The 16125-nt window shown below is 38.8% G+C and overlaps 2 protein-coding genes across 4 annotated transcripts in view; one reads left to right on the forward strand and one right to left on the reverse strand.

Moving 5' to 3' along the window:
- Window positions 1-6994, forward strand: part of LOC125029423 (ankyrin-1-like) — a 27741-nt gene extending 20747 nt beyond the window's left edge. For both annotated transcript variants that reach the window (XM_047619278.1, XM_047619277.1), the window contains 3 exons: window positions 14-97; window positions 495-578; window positions 5192-6994. In XM_047619278.1, coding sequence (XP_047475234.1) covers window positions 14-97; window positions 495-578; window positions 5192-5230 — 207 coding nt within the window. In that variant the 3' untranslated portion in view covers window positions 5231-6994. The remainder of the gene's footprint in view (window positions 1-13; window positions 98-494; window positions 579-5191) is intronic.
- Window positions 6925-16125, reverse strand: part of LOC125029422 (protein crumbs-like) — a 114373-nt gene continuing 105172 nt past the window's right edge. For both annotated transcript variants that reach the window (XM_047619276.1, XM_047619275.1), the window contains 13 exons: window positions 15849-16064; window positions 15482-15675; window positions 14883-15105; window positions 14570-14755; window positions 14384-14459; window positions 13885-14117; window positions 13489-13727; window positions 13183-13370; window positions 11559-11704; window positions 11135-11431; window positions 10894-11019; window positions 10515-10667; window positions 6925-9833 (listed from right to left, as the gene is read on the reverse strand). In XM_047619276.1, the coding sequence (XP_047475232.1) occupies window positions 9765-9833; window positions 10515-10667; window positions 10894-11019; window positions 11135-11431; window positions 11559-11704; window positions 13183-13370; window positions 13489-13727; window positions 13885-14117; window positions 14384-14459; window positions 14570-14755; window positions 14883-15105; window positions 15482-15675; window positions 15849-16064 (2346 nt within the window). In that variant the 3' untranslated portion in view covers window positions 6925-9764. The remainder of the gene's footprint in view (window positions 9834-10514; window positions 10668-10893; window positions 11020-11134; window positions 11432-11558; window positions 11705-13182; window positions 13371-13488; window positions 13728-13884; window positions 14118-14383; window positions 14460-14569; window positions 14756-14882; window positions 15106-15481; window positions 15676-15848; window positions 16065-16125) is intronic.

Genomic DNA, 16125 nt, shown 5'->3' on the forward strand with positions numbered 1-16125 from the left:
TGATTTTATACAGGGTCGCCTGGAACATCGAAGGAGTAAATTACGAGATTTAACCGAAAAACTTGAACATACAGAAAGCGACCTGTATGAATTAAAGGTAAGTGTATGTGTGAGAGGGTGGGGGCATGAAGCCAATATTGACATTATGTGTATATATATATATATATATATATATATATATATATATATATATATATGTATATGTATATATAATATATATATAATATATATTTATATATGATATATATATATTATATATACATATATATAATTATATATATAATATATTATTTTATATATAATATATATAATATATAATATATAATATATAATATAGGCACACACATATATATGGTTATTTATCACACACACATATATAGATATAGATATGTAATGTATATACGCGTACGTTTATCTATGTATATTTCTGAAATATACTGATTCTAAGACACAGTATTATTCACGTGTATTTTTTTTTTTTTTTTTCTTCACAGCAAGACTTAAAGGAGCAAAGAAGAACAGAAAGGAGGTTGAGATCACGACTGGCCGAGTGGGAGGACAATCAGAGAGCTATTGGGGTAAGACATCGGAAGAGAAAAGGAGAGAGAGAGAGAGAGAGAGAGAGAGAGAGAGAGAGAGAGAGAGAGAGAGAGAGAGAGAGAGAGAGAGAGAGAGAGAGAGAGAGAGAGAGAGAGAGAAAGAGAAAGAGAGAGGGGTGCAGCGGTAGCGATCTCGTCTAGCAATCTTGCTGACCTGCGTTCGAATCCCTCGCCGCCAGTGGATGGTAACCCCGGCCATTCCTTGCACACAAGGGATGATTTAGAAGCAAAATGAAACAGACAGCATGTCACACCATGAATATCCATTGTAACTAATGGAATGAAATCGAACCTATAGGGGTAAGGCATCGCTATAGGAGGAGGAAGAGAGAGAGAGAGAGCGAGACGGAAAAGGAGAGTGTGAAGGGAGAGAGAAATAGAAGGAGAAGTAGAGGATGGCATGAGAGGGAAAGAAAGGGAGAAGGAGAGGACGAAAAGAGAAAGAAAGCGAGAGAGAGGAATAGGAAGAAAAGAGAACGAAAGACAGGGCGGGAAAGGAAGAGAGGGAGAAGAAGAAAAGAGAAAGGAGTAGAGAGAGTGAAAGGAAGAAAGAATAGGAAATAGGAAGAGAGAGAGAGAAAAAAAGGAAGAGCAGGAGAAAGAAAAAAGAAGAGCGAGAGAGATCAAATAAAAACAAACTAATCTAACAAATACAAGAGCGAGAGAGAGAGAGGAGAGAGGAAGAGAGTGAATGAAAGAAAGAAAGAATAGCAGAAAGTACGAAAGTGAGAGAGAGAAAGGAAGAAAGAGAGCGAGAGAAAGAAAAGAAGAGCGAGAGAAAGAAAAGAAGAGCGAGAGAGAGAGGGAAAAGAAGAGAGAGAGAGTGAGAGAAATGAAGAGAGAGAGAGAGAAAAGAAGAAAGAGAGATAAAAAAGAAGAGAGATAAAAAAAAAAAAGAAAGAGAATAAGAAGAGAAAGAGAGAGAGGGAGAGAAAAAGAGAGAGGGAGAGAAAAAGAGAGAGGGAGAGAGAAACAGATAGAGAGAGGAGAGAGAAAATAAGAAAGAGAGATAAAAAAGAAGAAAGAGAGATAAAAAAAGAAGAGAGAGAGGGAGAGAAAGAAAGAAAGATATATATATATATATATATATAGAGAGAGAGAGAGAGAGAGAGAGAGAGAGAGGGAGGGAGGGAGGGAGGGAGGGAGGAAAGAGAGAGAGGGGAGGAGGAAGAGAGAGAGGGGGGGAGGAAGAGAGAAAGAGAGAGAGGGGGGAGGAAGAGAGAGGGGGGGAGGAAGAAAGAGAGAGGAGGGGAGGCAGAGAGAGAGGGGGGAAGAGAGAGAAGAGAGAGAGAGGTGTGAGGAAGAAAGAGAGAGGGGGGGAGGAAGAGAGAGAAGGGGGGTGGAACAGAGAGAGGGGGGGGAGGAAGAGAGAGAGAGAGGGGGGAGGAAGAGAGAGAGAGGGGGAAGGAAGAGAGAGGGGGGAGAGGAAGAAAGAGAGAGGGGAGGAGGAATAGAGAGAGAAGAGAAGGGGGGGGGAGGAAGAGAGAGAGAGAGAGAGGAGGAATAGAGAGGGAGAGGGGGGAGGATAGAGAGAGAGAGAGAGGAGGAAGAGAAGAAGAGAGAGAGGAGGAAGAGAAGAGAGAGGAAGAGAGGAGGAAGAGAGAGAGAGAGAGGAGGTAGAGAGAGAGAGAGAGAGGAGGAAGAGAGAGGAGAGAGAGCGAGAGAAGAGAGGAGAGAGAGATAGGCCGGAGGAGGACCGTGTTGAAGGCGGCTGACTCGCTAGAGCGCTCTGTCTTTCGGTCCCCCTCCTATCGCGCGCGGTGAGGAGTTACAGACGGGATGTAGCTCGCGCGGCCGCTTATCCATCGTTTTGAGTGACGCGCGCTCCGCGTTGCGCGGCGGCGTGTCTCTCTCTATTGATGCGCTGTCGCAGGTGGGGCCCGAGGTGCCGTGGCTCTTCGTCCTCGTCTCGCTCTCCCCCTGGATTCTTTCGTCCTCTCTCCCTCTCTCTCTTTCTGTCCTCGCTTTCCATAACTTTTTTTTTCTCGCGCTCGTTCTTCTCTCTTTTGCTGTGTCACTCTGCTCTCCTCTTCTTTCTTGTGTTCTGTGCGTGTTTTTCTCTTCTTTTTCCTCTACTCCTACTCTCTTCATCTTCTTACTTCTTCCTTTCTTGCTTTTTCTTTCTAATTCCCCTTTCTTCTCTCTCTTTGTCTTTCTTCTTTTCTCTCTCGTCTTCGCGCTTCTCTGGCTCTTTCTTCTCTTCTTCCTCTCCTTCCTGTCTTCTTTTCTCCTCTCCTCTCTTTCTCTTCTCTTCTCTCAAACCCCTCCCTCTCCTCTTCGCTCTTCTATCTTCCCTCCCTACCTGCTTACTCTCTTCTTTCTCTTTTTCCCTTTTTCTCCTGTCTCTCTTTTTTTTCTCTTTCCTCTCTCCTCTTTTTCTTTCTTCCCTCTCTCTTCTTTTCTTCCCCTCTTCTCTCTTCTCTTCTTTTTTTTTTATTTTTTTTTCTTCCCCGCTCTTTCTCTCTTTTTATAAAATATCCCCTCCTCCCCAATCCCTCTCTCTCTCTTCTTTTTCCTCTCACACTCTTTTTTTTTTTTTCTCTTACCTCCTCTCTCTTTATTATTTGTTTTTTTCCCGCTACTGCCTCCTCTTGTTCCTTCTTTTTCTCCTGCCCCCTCCTCCCCCCTCTCTCTCCTCCTCTTATATATCTTTTTTCCCTCTCCCTCCCCACTCTCCCTCCTCTTCTTATTTTCTTTCCCTTTTTTTCTTCTCTCTATGCTCGTTTTTTTCCGCCCCCGCCCCCTCCGGTTCTACGCTACTCCCCTTCCCCCTACCTCCCCTATACTCCTCTCCCTCCCCCCCCCCCCCCCTCCCACCCCTTCCTGCCGTCTTTCCCTTCTCTTTTCCCTCTCCCCATACCCCTTCCCTCCTTTCTTACCCTCCTCTCCTCCCCCTCACTTACATTTAGCCTTTTCCCTCCTCTACCACACTCCTTCCCTTTTCCCCTCCTCCTCCCGCCCCTTCTATCCCCTTCCCTCTTCCCTCCCGCTCCTCTCCCCTCTACTCCCCTCCCCCCTCTCTCTGCCTTCTCTTGTTACTTTTTCTCCGATAATTCCAACTATTCTCCCCCTGCCTGGGCTACTCCCCTCCCCCCCCCACCCCCCCGTCGCCCCCCTACGCTATACTTCCTTCTTCTTCTTCTTTCCCTCCTCCAATTCCCTTTCCTGTTCTTTTTCTTCTCTCTCTACCTTTCTCATTTAATGTCTAGTCTTAGTCCTTTCTTCTACTCCCTCTCTTGTTTTCAATTAAAATTAATCTTTTAGTTCTTTCCCTTTCTCTTCACACGCCCCTTTCTCCCACTCTCGCTCCCAGTCCTCTCATACTAGCTCACTCGCTCTCCCCTCCTCTTGTCACTCTCTCCCCTTAACTCGTCCACTCCCTCTCCCTATTCGCTTCTATCTCGCTCCCTGCTCTCAAGCTCTCGCCAATTGTCTCAATCTAATCTCCAGGCCTCAAGTGTCTCTTCACCCTTGTTCTCACAATCTTCGTCTCCACGTCCAGCTTGAGTCTTTCACGATCTCTCAATGATCACGCAAAGAACGCTGCAAGATCGCGCCCTGCTTCTCTAGATCGCTCAAGGTCGCCGCATGAAACTCGCCCTGGTCTCCAAAATTGCGCTCGGAAAGGTCGAACTTGATATCGCATGACTCTCATGCTCTAGCAAGTGGTCTCGCACCATTAGAGCGCATTTAGAGACGTCTATAGCTCGACACGGCGTATGCTTGAGAGCGCAAGGGAGCTCTCGTGAGATAGCAATGGATAAAATGAAGAGCACGGGCGGCTAGAGATAGTCAAAGGACCGCTTGAGAAGAGCCGTGATATCTAGAAAGAAGCAAGGTGGAGCATGAGAGAGTCAAGGGAAGCATGAGAGAGCAATGGTTAGAGCTTGAGAGCGCAAAGGTGAGAGCTAGAGAGAGAAAGGTGAGAGCTTGAGAGATAAGGTAAGCTTGAAGAGAGCAAAGGAGAGCTTGAGAGAGCAAGAGAGAGCTTGAGAGAGCAAGGGAGAGCTTGAGAGAGCAAGGGAGAGCTTAAGAGAGCAAGGGAGAGCTTGAGAGAGCAAGGGAGAGTTTGAGAGGGCAAGGGAGAGCTTGAAAGAGCAAGGGAGAGCTTGAGAGAGCAAGGGAGAGCTTGAGAGAGCAAGGGAGAGCTTGAGAGAGCAAGGGAGAGCTTGAGAGAGTAAGGGAGAGCTTGAGAGAGCAAGGGAGAGCTTGAGAGAGCAAGGGAGAGCTTGAGAGAGCAAGGGAGAGATTGCGAGAACAAGGGAGAGATTGAGAGCAAGGGAGAGATTGAGAGAGAAAGGGAGATATTGAGAGAGAGGGAGAAGGAGAGAGAGGGGGAGAAGGAGAGAGAGTGAGAAGGAGATTTAGAGAAAGGGAAAGAAGTAGAGAAAGAGGGAGAAGTAGAGAGGGAGGAGGGAGGGAAAGAGGAAGAGAGAGAGAGATTAGTAAAGGAGGGAGAGGGCGAGAGAGTAAGGGAGGGATTGAGAGAGAGAAAAAGAGGTATTGAGAGGAAGGGAGGTGCAGGGGGATGGGAATGAGACTCCACTCTCATTACATTATTAATTTTCTTTTTTCTCCAATGACTTCTGCAGAGTGAAGAAGAAAGCCCACCTCGGCGGCAGAGGAGGTAGCGGCACGATAGAATGGCAAATAAGATAGATGATGCTTTTGTGTATATTAGCATCTCCCCAACCAAAAGTAAACTGGTCTTAAGGTAGTACCTTAAAAATTCATAAGACTTGCTATACCAAAGGAAATACTTTATGAAAAATGAGAAATCATAGTAGAAATAGCATGCATACTATGCAATTTCACAGCAGCATTTTTTTAGGATGACAAAAGTATGTTATATTTTGGTAATTATAATGTCAGTTTTTTGCATATTTCTTACTGGTCTGACGAATGATAGTTTTAGCCTTTTTTCTTTATTTCCTGTGAACTCTGAGCATTCACCTCAGAAATATGAATGCTGAGATGTTTTACACCATTAATTATTCCACATGTCATAAGAAACACACCATTTTTTTGGGAAAAATGAGAAAATATAATTATTGTTGAAACATTCAAAAAAAAAATTGACTTGCATATTATTATTTCTGCAACTTATTTGTGCTTGTTCAGCATGGGTGTGCATTATTACTTATCCCCTACGGATCTGCTATTAATATAAGAAAGTCAATTTTATCGACCCAGGCCATTTGTTTAAAACACGTCCTTTCACTCCCAAAGTTCATGGGATGCAGGAGGTACTGATTTATGTTATTCATGTTATTGATTTCAAAGGATGTCAGGTGTAGGAAATCAGCTTTGCTGAATTTTTGGCATTCACTGGCTTTGCAATTTTTTGGGTTATATTTCACAGTAAAAAAGTGTAAAAGAAATACCTTATATTTAAATTAAATGCATTGATTATATCTCTTGCTTTGTAAAATTATATCTATTCAACTAGGGAATTGTTATTCACTCTAAGATATGCAGCTTCTGTATCAGGGGTGTCTTTATGAGAAGTGCATTCTAAACTTTCATGAAAAGTGAATGTAAATTCTAGTTCGTGAAGTTTGATGGTTTTAGATTGTCACTCTAATATGGCACACTCTGGCACTGTTGTTTTTTTATGTTTTCAAGAACTTTTGTATTAGATGTACTTCTATATTATTTAAAGAATTTTGAGTTACTTTTTTATTATTATTATTATTATAATGGTCAATGATTATTATGTACTAGTCTTTATAAAATTGTGGGATGCTTGTAAATATCCTTTTTTTGGTATGTCATCAAAGATCCTCATAGCTTGATTTGCATGATAAATGGGGTATGAAAAGAAAATACAGACAAAAAATTAGTAATACTATGTACATAGACTAACATTAGATCACAGTATGACTCCTGTCAAATTGCTTTGTTTTCCTCATCAGTGCATTTGTCTATAAGGCAATGTTTGTGGATTCCCAGAATGATTAATGGTTGAAACAAATAAATGCACCAGACATCAAAGGACTTATAGCATTATGATGAAGTAGGGTAAAAATGAATTAACTGAACAGAAGGGGGATGAAGAGAAGGAAAATGAAAGGGGGGGGGGGGAGAAAATCCATACAAAATTCACTGAGGCGAGGGCTGAGGTCCATGGCAGGGGCCTCAGTCCCCCATCTCCTAAGCCCCTCACGACAGCAACAAGCAAGGTATTGGAGGTGTATAAAATATAAAACATATAGAAATATTCTAATTGAGCCTATCAAACACTGCCATTTGTTTAAGAAGGCTTGTAGACATTTTTTTTTCTTTATTATTATTTATATAAAAAGGGAGTAAATAAAAATCAAAATTCTGTTATACTTTAAATAATTAAATGGTACATATACAATACTGTACAATAAATTGGGAATAAAATTCTACCAGTATGTGTTTCCTTTGTCAATTTTTCCATTCAAAAACTATACACGTCTTAGGAATTTGACTTACTAAAAAGTAAAAACTATACATTGGTCCCTCAAATTCAGTAATGAAAATATTTTTCTTAATAATATGGCGCCAATTTTTTTTGCCAATCGTCACATCTTTTGCACCAAGATAAAATTGGATATAAAACTAATCTGGAAAATCTGTTATTCAAGAAAATCCTCACATTAGGATTAACATTCATTCTACCTACAGATTCACATTTGCCACTGCAAAAATGCATACTGATGAAAAACTAACATTGATGTCTCTAGTTTTCCAAAACAATATCACAATCACCTGAATATGTTCATCACACAGGGTTCTGTAAATCCTTCAGGAAAAACCTGTATCTGTAAGTACAAGGTGGGTTCTATTCTTGTAAGAGACACTAAGAGATAATGCAATATAAGGACTTTCTCTACCTCAAAGCCCACTTCTGAAACACATTATCAAATACTATCTCCGTTCCCTCTTTCTCTTATGGTAATTTGAATACTTCTTCAAAAAGGCACTGTAGCTTCAAGTATATCTTGGATGGAAATATATCACAGAGGAATTTCGAACTAGAAATAGGTTTCTGACAGATGTTCCCTTGTGGCTGAACATCACAAAAAAATCAACCTTTGAGATTCAAACAATAAAACAACTCCAGCACTGATACACAGCTGTGCTTGTTGGGTGGCAAAACAGTCTCAACAAAATGGCTAACCTGAGCTTGCATGAAAAACTAATATTCTACAATTCACATATACTTTATACAGGTCATCTGAATCATCACTTTCACAGGGATCAGAAAAAGGAATGTACTACAAAAGAGGGGAAAATCATTACCATACAGTTTCACCTAACTGATTTGAGTTTAAATATACTATATAATTTATTGCAATGTACCTGAATATACCCTCTGTTGGTGCCATTAATAAAAACAAATTCTGTATCTGGATATTTTGCTAGTATGGAACTGAATATGGTATTATTATTGCACCAAATACAACCAATGGTGTGTATAAATTATACTTCAAGCAATGGCTAGTTCAATTTACAGTACTTGTGTACACTGGGAAAACAATGTGAAATAAAAAATCAAGAACAGATTCTTACACTTGTCATAGAAATAGGGTCAGATGAAATTATAAAATTAATTAAAAAGTTGCCATATAATATCTATGGGAACAACTCTCAAGGATCACAGATTATGTCAACAGATATGACATAAAATAACTGTAGTTCCCAAGTACCAAATTTTCTCACATCAGGTATTGTCATAGCAGCAACTGAAGTATGATATGAAACAAGTTTTTTTGGTATTTACTGCACGGTTAAGGATTGGCTCAGAAATATATACGTAAGAAGTAGTCCTAAGGGGTGACAAAGCTGACTCAATGTGGTATGTCCTTTACAGCTTCATAGTATTAAGTACTTGGCAACAGGATTTCAAAGAGTTAAGATTTACAAATTGGGTTTCCAATTTAAAAGGAATAATAAAAAACTAACAACTCATTTTTTTTATCTGTTCATCATTTAAGAATGAACTGACTATCTATGAGATATATACACGGCATTCATACTCACAAAGTCTTTAGTATTCATACAACCATAATACAGACAGCACATAGCAATTAAAATATTAAATAACAAAAACATAGAGAAACTGATAAAGAAAGAAATCTATTGGTGGTTTATTGCATACATAATTGATGCCAAATGAAAAAAAAGCAAATCAGCATTTATATTGTTTTAAAAAAAGAAAAAAAGAAACAGGCATAATTAGGACAGAGTCTAATTACAATCTTGAAAAAGCAATCTCATTCTGAACACTTCTGAGCACATATTAAAAATCTGCAGTCATTTAAACCTGCATTCTTCTTGCGTTTTTAAGAGTACTTTCATAAAAGCTAAGGGGACACAAAATCAAATTTAATTTTCCATTTATGGAACACTGGATATTACTTTTGGAAGACATTATTGTCCCTTGCTACTTACCTTACCCTCATTCATTCTTGCATTCCAAACTTCTAACTTTTATAAAGTCATTATCTGTCATTTTATATTTTAATAAACTGGTCCTTTTCATTTTGAATATTGTATCTGTGCAGTACAAAGAATATACTAAACAACAACTGAGCAAGCTTTCTGCAATCAAATTCTCACAGAATTTCCTAGAAATATGAATAAGGAAAAAAGTCACAGATCACAGTGACCTGTGTCAATATATCCAGACTCAACTATATCACATTATAAATAGCCTTGTTGCAACAGCTGTGGTAAAAGTTTGTTTAACATACTTAGACTTGTTCAAAATATTTTCATAAATTTTCATTTTAAAACATTCCCTTCCATAAACAGCTTCTGGATGCATATGTATCCATTTAAATTGTTGAGTCTTCAGTCATTACTTAATATATTTATATACATGTAGCCTCTTCCACAAGGCCATTATCACTGCATTGTTCAAGCACGTTAGTCTCTTCAGCATATCTCTAGTAGCACACCACATGCTTGTAACTTCTTCATTGTGTACAAAGTTCCTCAGCCAATCCAAGTTCTCTATAGCCTCCATTATTAATATCCTAAAATAATGTTTTACACATCAGCATCAAATCTTCCAGCAAGAGATCTTTCAGGCTGAGGAAGTCAAAAGGGTGCACAGAGATTTTGCAATTGAGCATCTTCTCACAGTGGAGGTTTTTTTTATAGTCAGCTCTTAGAAGCACTGCACATTCCTCAGATGAGTCTTTCCTCTGGTGGGGGTTTCATCATGTTCCCCATCTCAACTCGTGGACTGTAAAACTCCTGGGGGAGGAAAAAAAATTATTTGAATATAATGAATCTCATTTCATATTCTCCATTAAGATTGTAAAACACCTGATGAAAAAATAAAAATGAATTAATAAAAATCTTAAATCTGCAGTTTCGTTACATACAGATGGCTCCACATGTGCTCAGCAGCAAGGATTCTATCAGTTGGCCCTAGTGACCGATCCTGATTTCCCCATTCCTTGAATTGGCAGGAAAATGCGTTATCATTCTTACTGATATTATGATTATTAAATTATTATTAAAATATTAATAACATCAAAGACAATAAAATTCTAGAAATGAAGCTTTCAAAAAATTAAGGAAAAGGGTAAACAGATGAAATAATTAAGACTAACAGCTGACTCCTTGGTGACTGAGCACTTGTAGAGCCATCTATATGTAAAGACAATGGATAGCTTCTTATTACAGTGGGCATGGAATTGTAGTCTTGCCACCCACTGACACCGAGTTAATAAATGGTAGAATCATGTAATTTGTAGACCTCTTTGGACTGGAAGGAGTTAGGAGTGGAATCTTTGTTTCCAATATCCTGAGAATGATGCACTATATAATGCCAGTTGCACCAGGCTTTTTGCACAAGACCTCTACAGGCAGAAATATGGTTTTCTATCCAACAAACCCCTCAAAAGATGAAATCCAGAAATTTATGCATACCTGTCTGCTGGGTGAATAGGTTCCTCTAGTCTGTCTCTTCTTTTTTGCCATCATGAGGAAAACTGTCAGACCAACTATTGCTATGACTAACATGAGTCCAACAACACATCCTACAATGATGGCCAAATCCACATCCGATGGGAATAGTATGACCTAGATAAATTGGGTGTATTAGTAAAAGCAGAGAAAAAGTGAAAAAAAAACTACCTTATGATCACATGTATTTGTCTCTTATGAAATTATACAGAATTGGTTCTCAAAAAGGCACAGACTTTTATCATTAATTAGCATAAATCACATTAAAGACCAAAGAACTAGTGAGAAGAAAAAAAGAAAAGAAAAAAATCAGAAGCAGAAATACAAAAAAAAGATAACTAACCTCTTCAGTGCAGAATTCTCCATCCCAGCCAGCTTGACACCGACATACTCCCATTGTCTGGTTAAATGGATCTGGGCGGAGTTCATCACAAAAGTGTTTACATTGACCACCATTACTGCAGTTGACCTGGAAATTTTGTTTTATTTTATTTTAAAAATATATAAATATAAAGGCATGTTAAGTTGTACACAAAAATAATATCAAACAAAATTACTCACAAAGTGTATACAACTCTTCTTACCTCAAGACATGGATTGGTCAAATTGCATGTCTGACCACAATACTCATCCTCACAAAGGCACTCAAAATACCCCATGAGATTCACGCACTCTCCACCATGAAGACAGGGAGAGGCCACACATTCATCGACATCCTCTTCACAGGTGTCCCCTTTCCATGTATCAGGGCATTGGCATTCAAAACCTAGAAGAAGGTCCTCACATACTGCCCCATTCTTGCATGGGTTGGAGGCACAATCATCAATGTCGTCACTGCAATAGGGACCTTCCCAGCCAGCTTCACAAGAACATACCCAGCCCTGGTGAAAAAAAAAAAATATATATATATATATATATTTTAATGTTAAAAAAAAACAAACAAAAAAATATTCTAATGATAAAAAAAGTACCACTGGTCACAAAAGATAAAAATAGTCATTTACTTACTGGTTCTGTGTAGGTAAGTTGACAGGTACCATGTGTGCAGAAAATATTTTCCAGTTTACAGAAGTCTTTGATGGTCTCACAATTATAACCGATGTAACCAAAAGGACAATCACAGGTGTAGTTATCAGCCACATTGGTCAAGGGATCTGAAAACAAAATAACAATTTAAAAGAATAATCAGAGAGAGAGAGAGAGAGAGAGAGAGAGAGAGAGAGAGAGAGTGAGGGAGGGAGGGAGAGAGGGAGAGAGAGAGAGAGAGAGAGAGAGAGAGAGAGAGAGAGAGAGAGAGAGAGAGAGAGAGAGAGAGAGAGAGAGAGAGAGAGAGAGAGAGAGAGAGAGAGAGAGAGAGAGAGAGAGAGAGAGAGAGAGGGAGAGAGAGAGAGAGAGGAGAGAGAGAGGGAGAGAGAGAGAGAGAGGGAGAGAGAGAGAGAGGGAGAGAGAGAGAGAGGGAGAGAGAGAGAAGAGGAGAGAGAGAGAAAGAGAGAGAGAGAGAGAGAGAGAGAGAGAGAGAGAGAGAGAGAGAGAGAGAGAGAGAGAGAGAGAGAGAGAGAGAGAGAGAGAGAGAGAGAGAGAGAGAGAGAGAGAGAGAGAGGGAGAGAGAGAGAGAGAGAGGGAGAGAGAGGGAGAAGAGGGAGAGAGAGGGAGAGAGAGAAAGGTGATATATGTGTGTATATGATATGTGTATGTTTGGGGGGGGGTTGCATGTCTGAATGTTCATGTGAGTGTGCACATACATGTGTGTGCATGTTATATCTAGATATCTAGATCTTGGATATCATCAGGTCTGAAGTGGAAAGGGAAAGGACAGACAGACAGAAAGGGAGGTAAAGGCAACATAGTAAATGAAGGGAAGGTAAGGACAGGTACATGGAAAACAAAAGCATGTCAGGTCGCCCAGTAAAGAGTCTGGCAGTCTATGAGAAGGGTGGTAGGGAGTAGTCTGAAGATATGGGATGTGAGGAGACTGTTGACAGGAGAAAAATGCTGTTGCAATTGAAATTGGGAAGCTGCTTTATTAGAGTGAATTTCACTAGTCTTCAGGTGCAGATATGCACTGAAAGGATGATGACACAAGCAAATTTAAAATAGATCTGATGGCATGTGCCCCTAGTGATGGAGAACTTGTCTCACCAAAGTACTGTTTACTACAAAAGGCCTAATTTCAACCTCAACAGCCATTTTTCTCCTGCTTTGTCTTTTCATTTCTCATATCCTCATATTACTCCTTTATGCTGGACTTCCTGCTAATACACCACTCTTTGATCTTACCTCTCCTCCTGCCTGCATTTCCATTAACATATCCTCAACTGCCCTTTGCATGTCTTGTTGTTTATCCCTCTCTAACTATCTCTGACTATTATACCCTTTCCTCTACCTCTCCTCTTCACATCAGATGATGAAATCCAGAAAGACTTTGAAATCTTTCTGGATCTAGTTTGCGTACAGTAGGGCTTTTCTACTGTAGCATTAACATGGTACTGTATTGCCATAGATATAAATATACTGAAATATACATATACATATCTATATCTAAAAAATATAAATATTACTATGCACATACAAAAATACATACACAGATGCATATAAGAAAATCAAAAGGGAGTAAATAAAACTGAATACTTACTTATAATATCAGTACAGACAGCGTTGTGCAAGCACATAAGGTTGGAACAATTCTTGACTTTCAATTCTTCACATTTTAATCCAATGAAGTCTTCTGGGCACTCACACCTGAACTTTGCTATTTCATTGAAGCACAAACCACCATTTTTGCATGGCTCGTCAGCACACTCATCAATATCTTCCTCGCAGCTACAGGGAAGAATTGCAATGAATATCAGTCCTCAATGATTATCAAATGATAAATTGAGTCAAATAAACTATACAAGCAAGAATAGATTACAAATAATATCAAGAACTGTAAACTTACAATTGGCCGGTAAATCCTGGTGCACAGTTACAAGTGTACTCATTAATGCCATCAACACATGAAGCTCCATTCTGGCATTCATTCCCAATGCACTCATCAATATTGATCTGGCACAAATTGCCTTCAAATCCAGCTTCACATGTGCAACTGTATACCTCCGATGGATCTGAACAGTAGCCTCCATTGATGCACTCTTCCTCATAGCATACTGTGCATCCAATTTCTGTAAATGATTCTTCCTGCAAAAGTCAAATGTCTAGTATCAAAAGACTGTCAAGTAAAATTACTATCAACTCATCTTGGTGTAAGCTAATTTAGATATGCACAAAAAAAAAAGTAAATAAATAAATTAAAAAAAAAAAAAAAAAAAAAATCTAGTCAATACTCAGTACTAACCTGTCTCAAGAACTGGTTTGCTGCACTGTTGTTCAGAAGTTCAGTTTGTGAGAAGAATGGAACCAACACCTCTTGGACTCTCACTGCACCCAGGCATCCACGGAACACCTGTGGCATGAAGGACTCATCTGGTAGTATGGCGTTCCCAGGAGTAGAGGTTGGGTTCACCAATGATGGGTCCAGGAAATTTAGTGTGGCCAAAGGCAGTGGTGCTGCACCTAGCTTTAGCTCTCCTAAAATGAAAATTGAAAGGTTAGAAGGGAATTCTTTATTAACACCATAATCAGTACAATGGCCATCACTGCAGATAAAAGTTGATGAGTGAATTAATAGAATTGTCATACAAGAAATTAAGTGCATTTAACATTAGATAATTATGCAAAAAATCTTATATTGTTTTTACAAATAGTTGTAAAAGCAGAAAGCTTAGTTTCAAAATAGTTTTCATTATATTCCATGAGGTTTAATTTAAGAGGTCTAAGTAAGAAATTATACTTACCAGTAAGAATCAGCGAAGTAAGGTCAACAATAACAGCAAGGTCACTACCAAGGAGGCTATTTCCATCAAGTGAAACCTGTTTAGAGCAAAGAATTCAGTAAGAATTTTAAAAATTACACACAAAGTCTGTTATAAACAAAGAAAAAAAGAAAAGAAAAAAAGTCATATGCTAAACATCAACATTACCTGAAGTCCTGTAGGATCAAATACAACTTTCAGCACATGCCACTCCCCATCCAAGGTAGAATTTGACAAGAAGAAAGTCTTCTGAGAAGCAGAGCCATTGGTTTGCTCCACCACAATGGAAGCAGGACTGGAACCTATCCAAATACTGCCATCTGTATTTGCTGCATACAGCATAACCCCTCCAACCTATAAGGAAATAACATATATCTTTTACTACTTCAGAGATACAAATCAAACCTTGCATACAAAAAGCAAATGACTATTTTCATACTGATATGAAATTACCTTTAACAAAAAATTGTGCAAACCTTACCTGACTTCTGTAAGTAATAGTTATTTCATTCAATGACTTCTGTAAGTTTGTAAAGCTTGGTGAATATGTGATGGAGGAATTGATACCATTGAGAGTTAAGTTTGCAACACACTCATAGCCATCATCCAAGTTGAGACACTCAGATCCAACTGGACATTGGTAAACTGCACAATATTCACGGTCTTCACAAGTCTTGCCCTTGAAACCAAACATGCAAGTACACCTGTAAAGAATGAAGAAAGTTGACATTTCTTTCTAAGATGTGAGGTAACGATTCTGTCACATAACTGATGTAGATTCTGTAATTATTATGATAAAGTTAAATAAGTAGCATTTCAAATTGTGAAGAAAAGAAGTGCAGTTAATAAAATCTAATTTTATCAAGCCTCTATATACATCTATTTCATAGTAAGTATAACACAATATAATTTTCTTAATCATATATAAAGTGCATAAATAAAAACTATACAAATCAAAATTGACTGCAGCAAAGTACATTACATTATTCAAAGTACACTTTTAAACTATAGTGAATAATTATGACATCAATACAGTAAAATTATTGAAATAAGGAAAAAAATCATTAAAGATTTACTTACATAAAATCATTCCAAGTGACTGTGCATGTTGCGCCATTTTGACATGGATCTGGGTTGCAAGTTTCATCACTAACAGTTCCTTCAAGCACATTATACAAGTCAACATCATCTAGACTTTCTCCTGGAAGATCATTTTGGGTCACACTCTCCAGAGGGAATGGCTGCACAAGTCGGGTCTCTGTACCATTGCTCAGCTAATAAAAGAAATTCCAGATTAGTCTACAATGCTAACTGCATGAGTTCACATCCACAGAATTAGATTATAATTCAAAACTTGTATCAGCAAAGAACTATCATAAACAGTTGCAATACTCCACATCTAGAGCTAATTTTAATCTCTATCCATTTTGATTTGGACATTACTCACTCTGATGTCTTGTAGAGTCCCCTTGAAGTGAGGTCGAGTAACAGTCACGGTAATATTACTGACACCTAATTGCCGTTTCGCTCTGGTATGGGAGCCATCAGGCACACCTCCAAGGTATAAGACGTGAGCTTCTAGATTGCCTCCATGCTGCAGTGTAGCGTTGAGGACTTGTTCATTGTCAACATAAATTTCCAAGTCACTGTTGATACGCTTTACCTGTTGAGAAGAGAAAATCAATAAATTATGAAGGAACTCTGCAGATACATGTATAATAAAA

The sequence above is a fragment of the Penaeus chinensis genome, chromosome 10 (genome assembly GCF_019202785.1).
Source record: "Penaeus chinensis breed Huanghai No. 1 chromosome 10, ASM1920278v2, whole genome shotgun sequence".
Taxonomy (NCBI): Eukaryota; Metazoa; Arthropoda; class Malacostraca; order Decapoda; family Penaeidae; genus Penaeus; species Penaeus chinensis.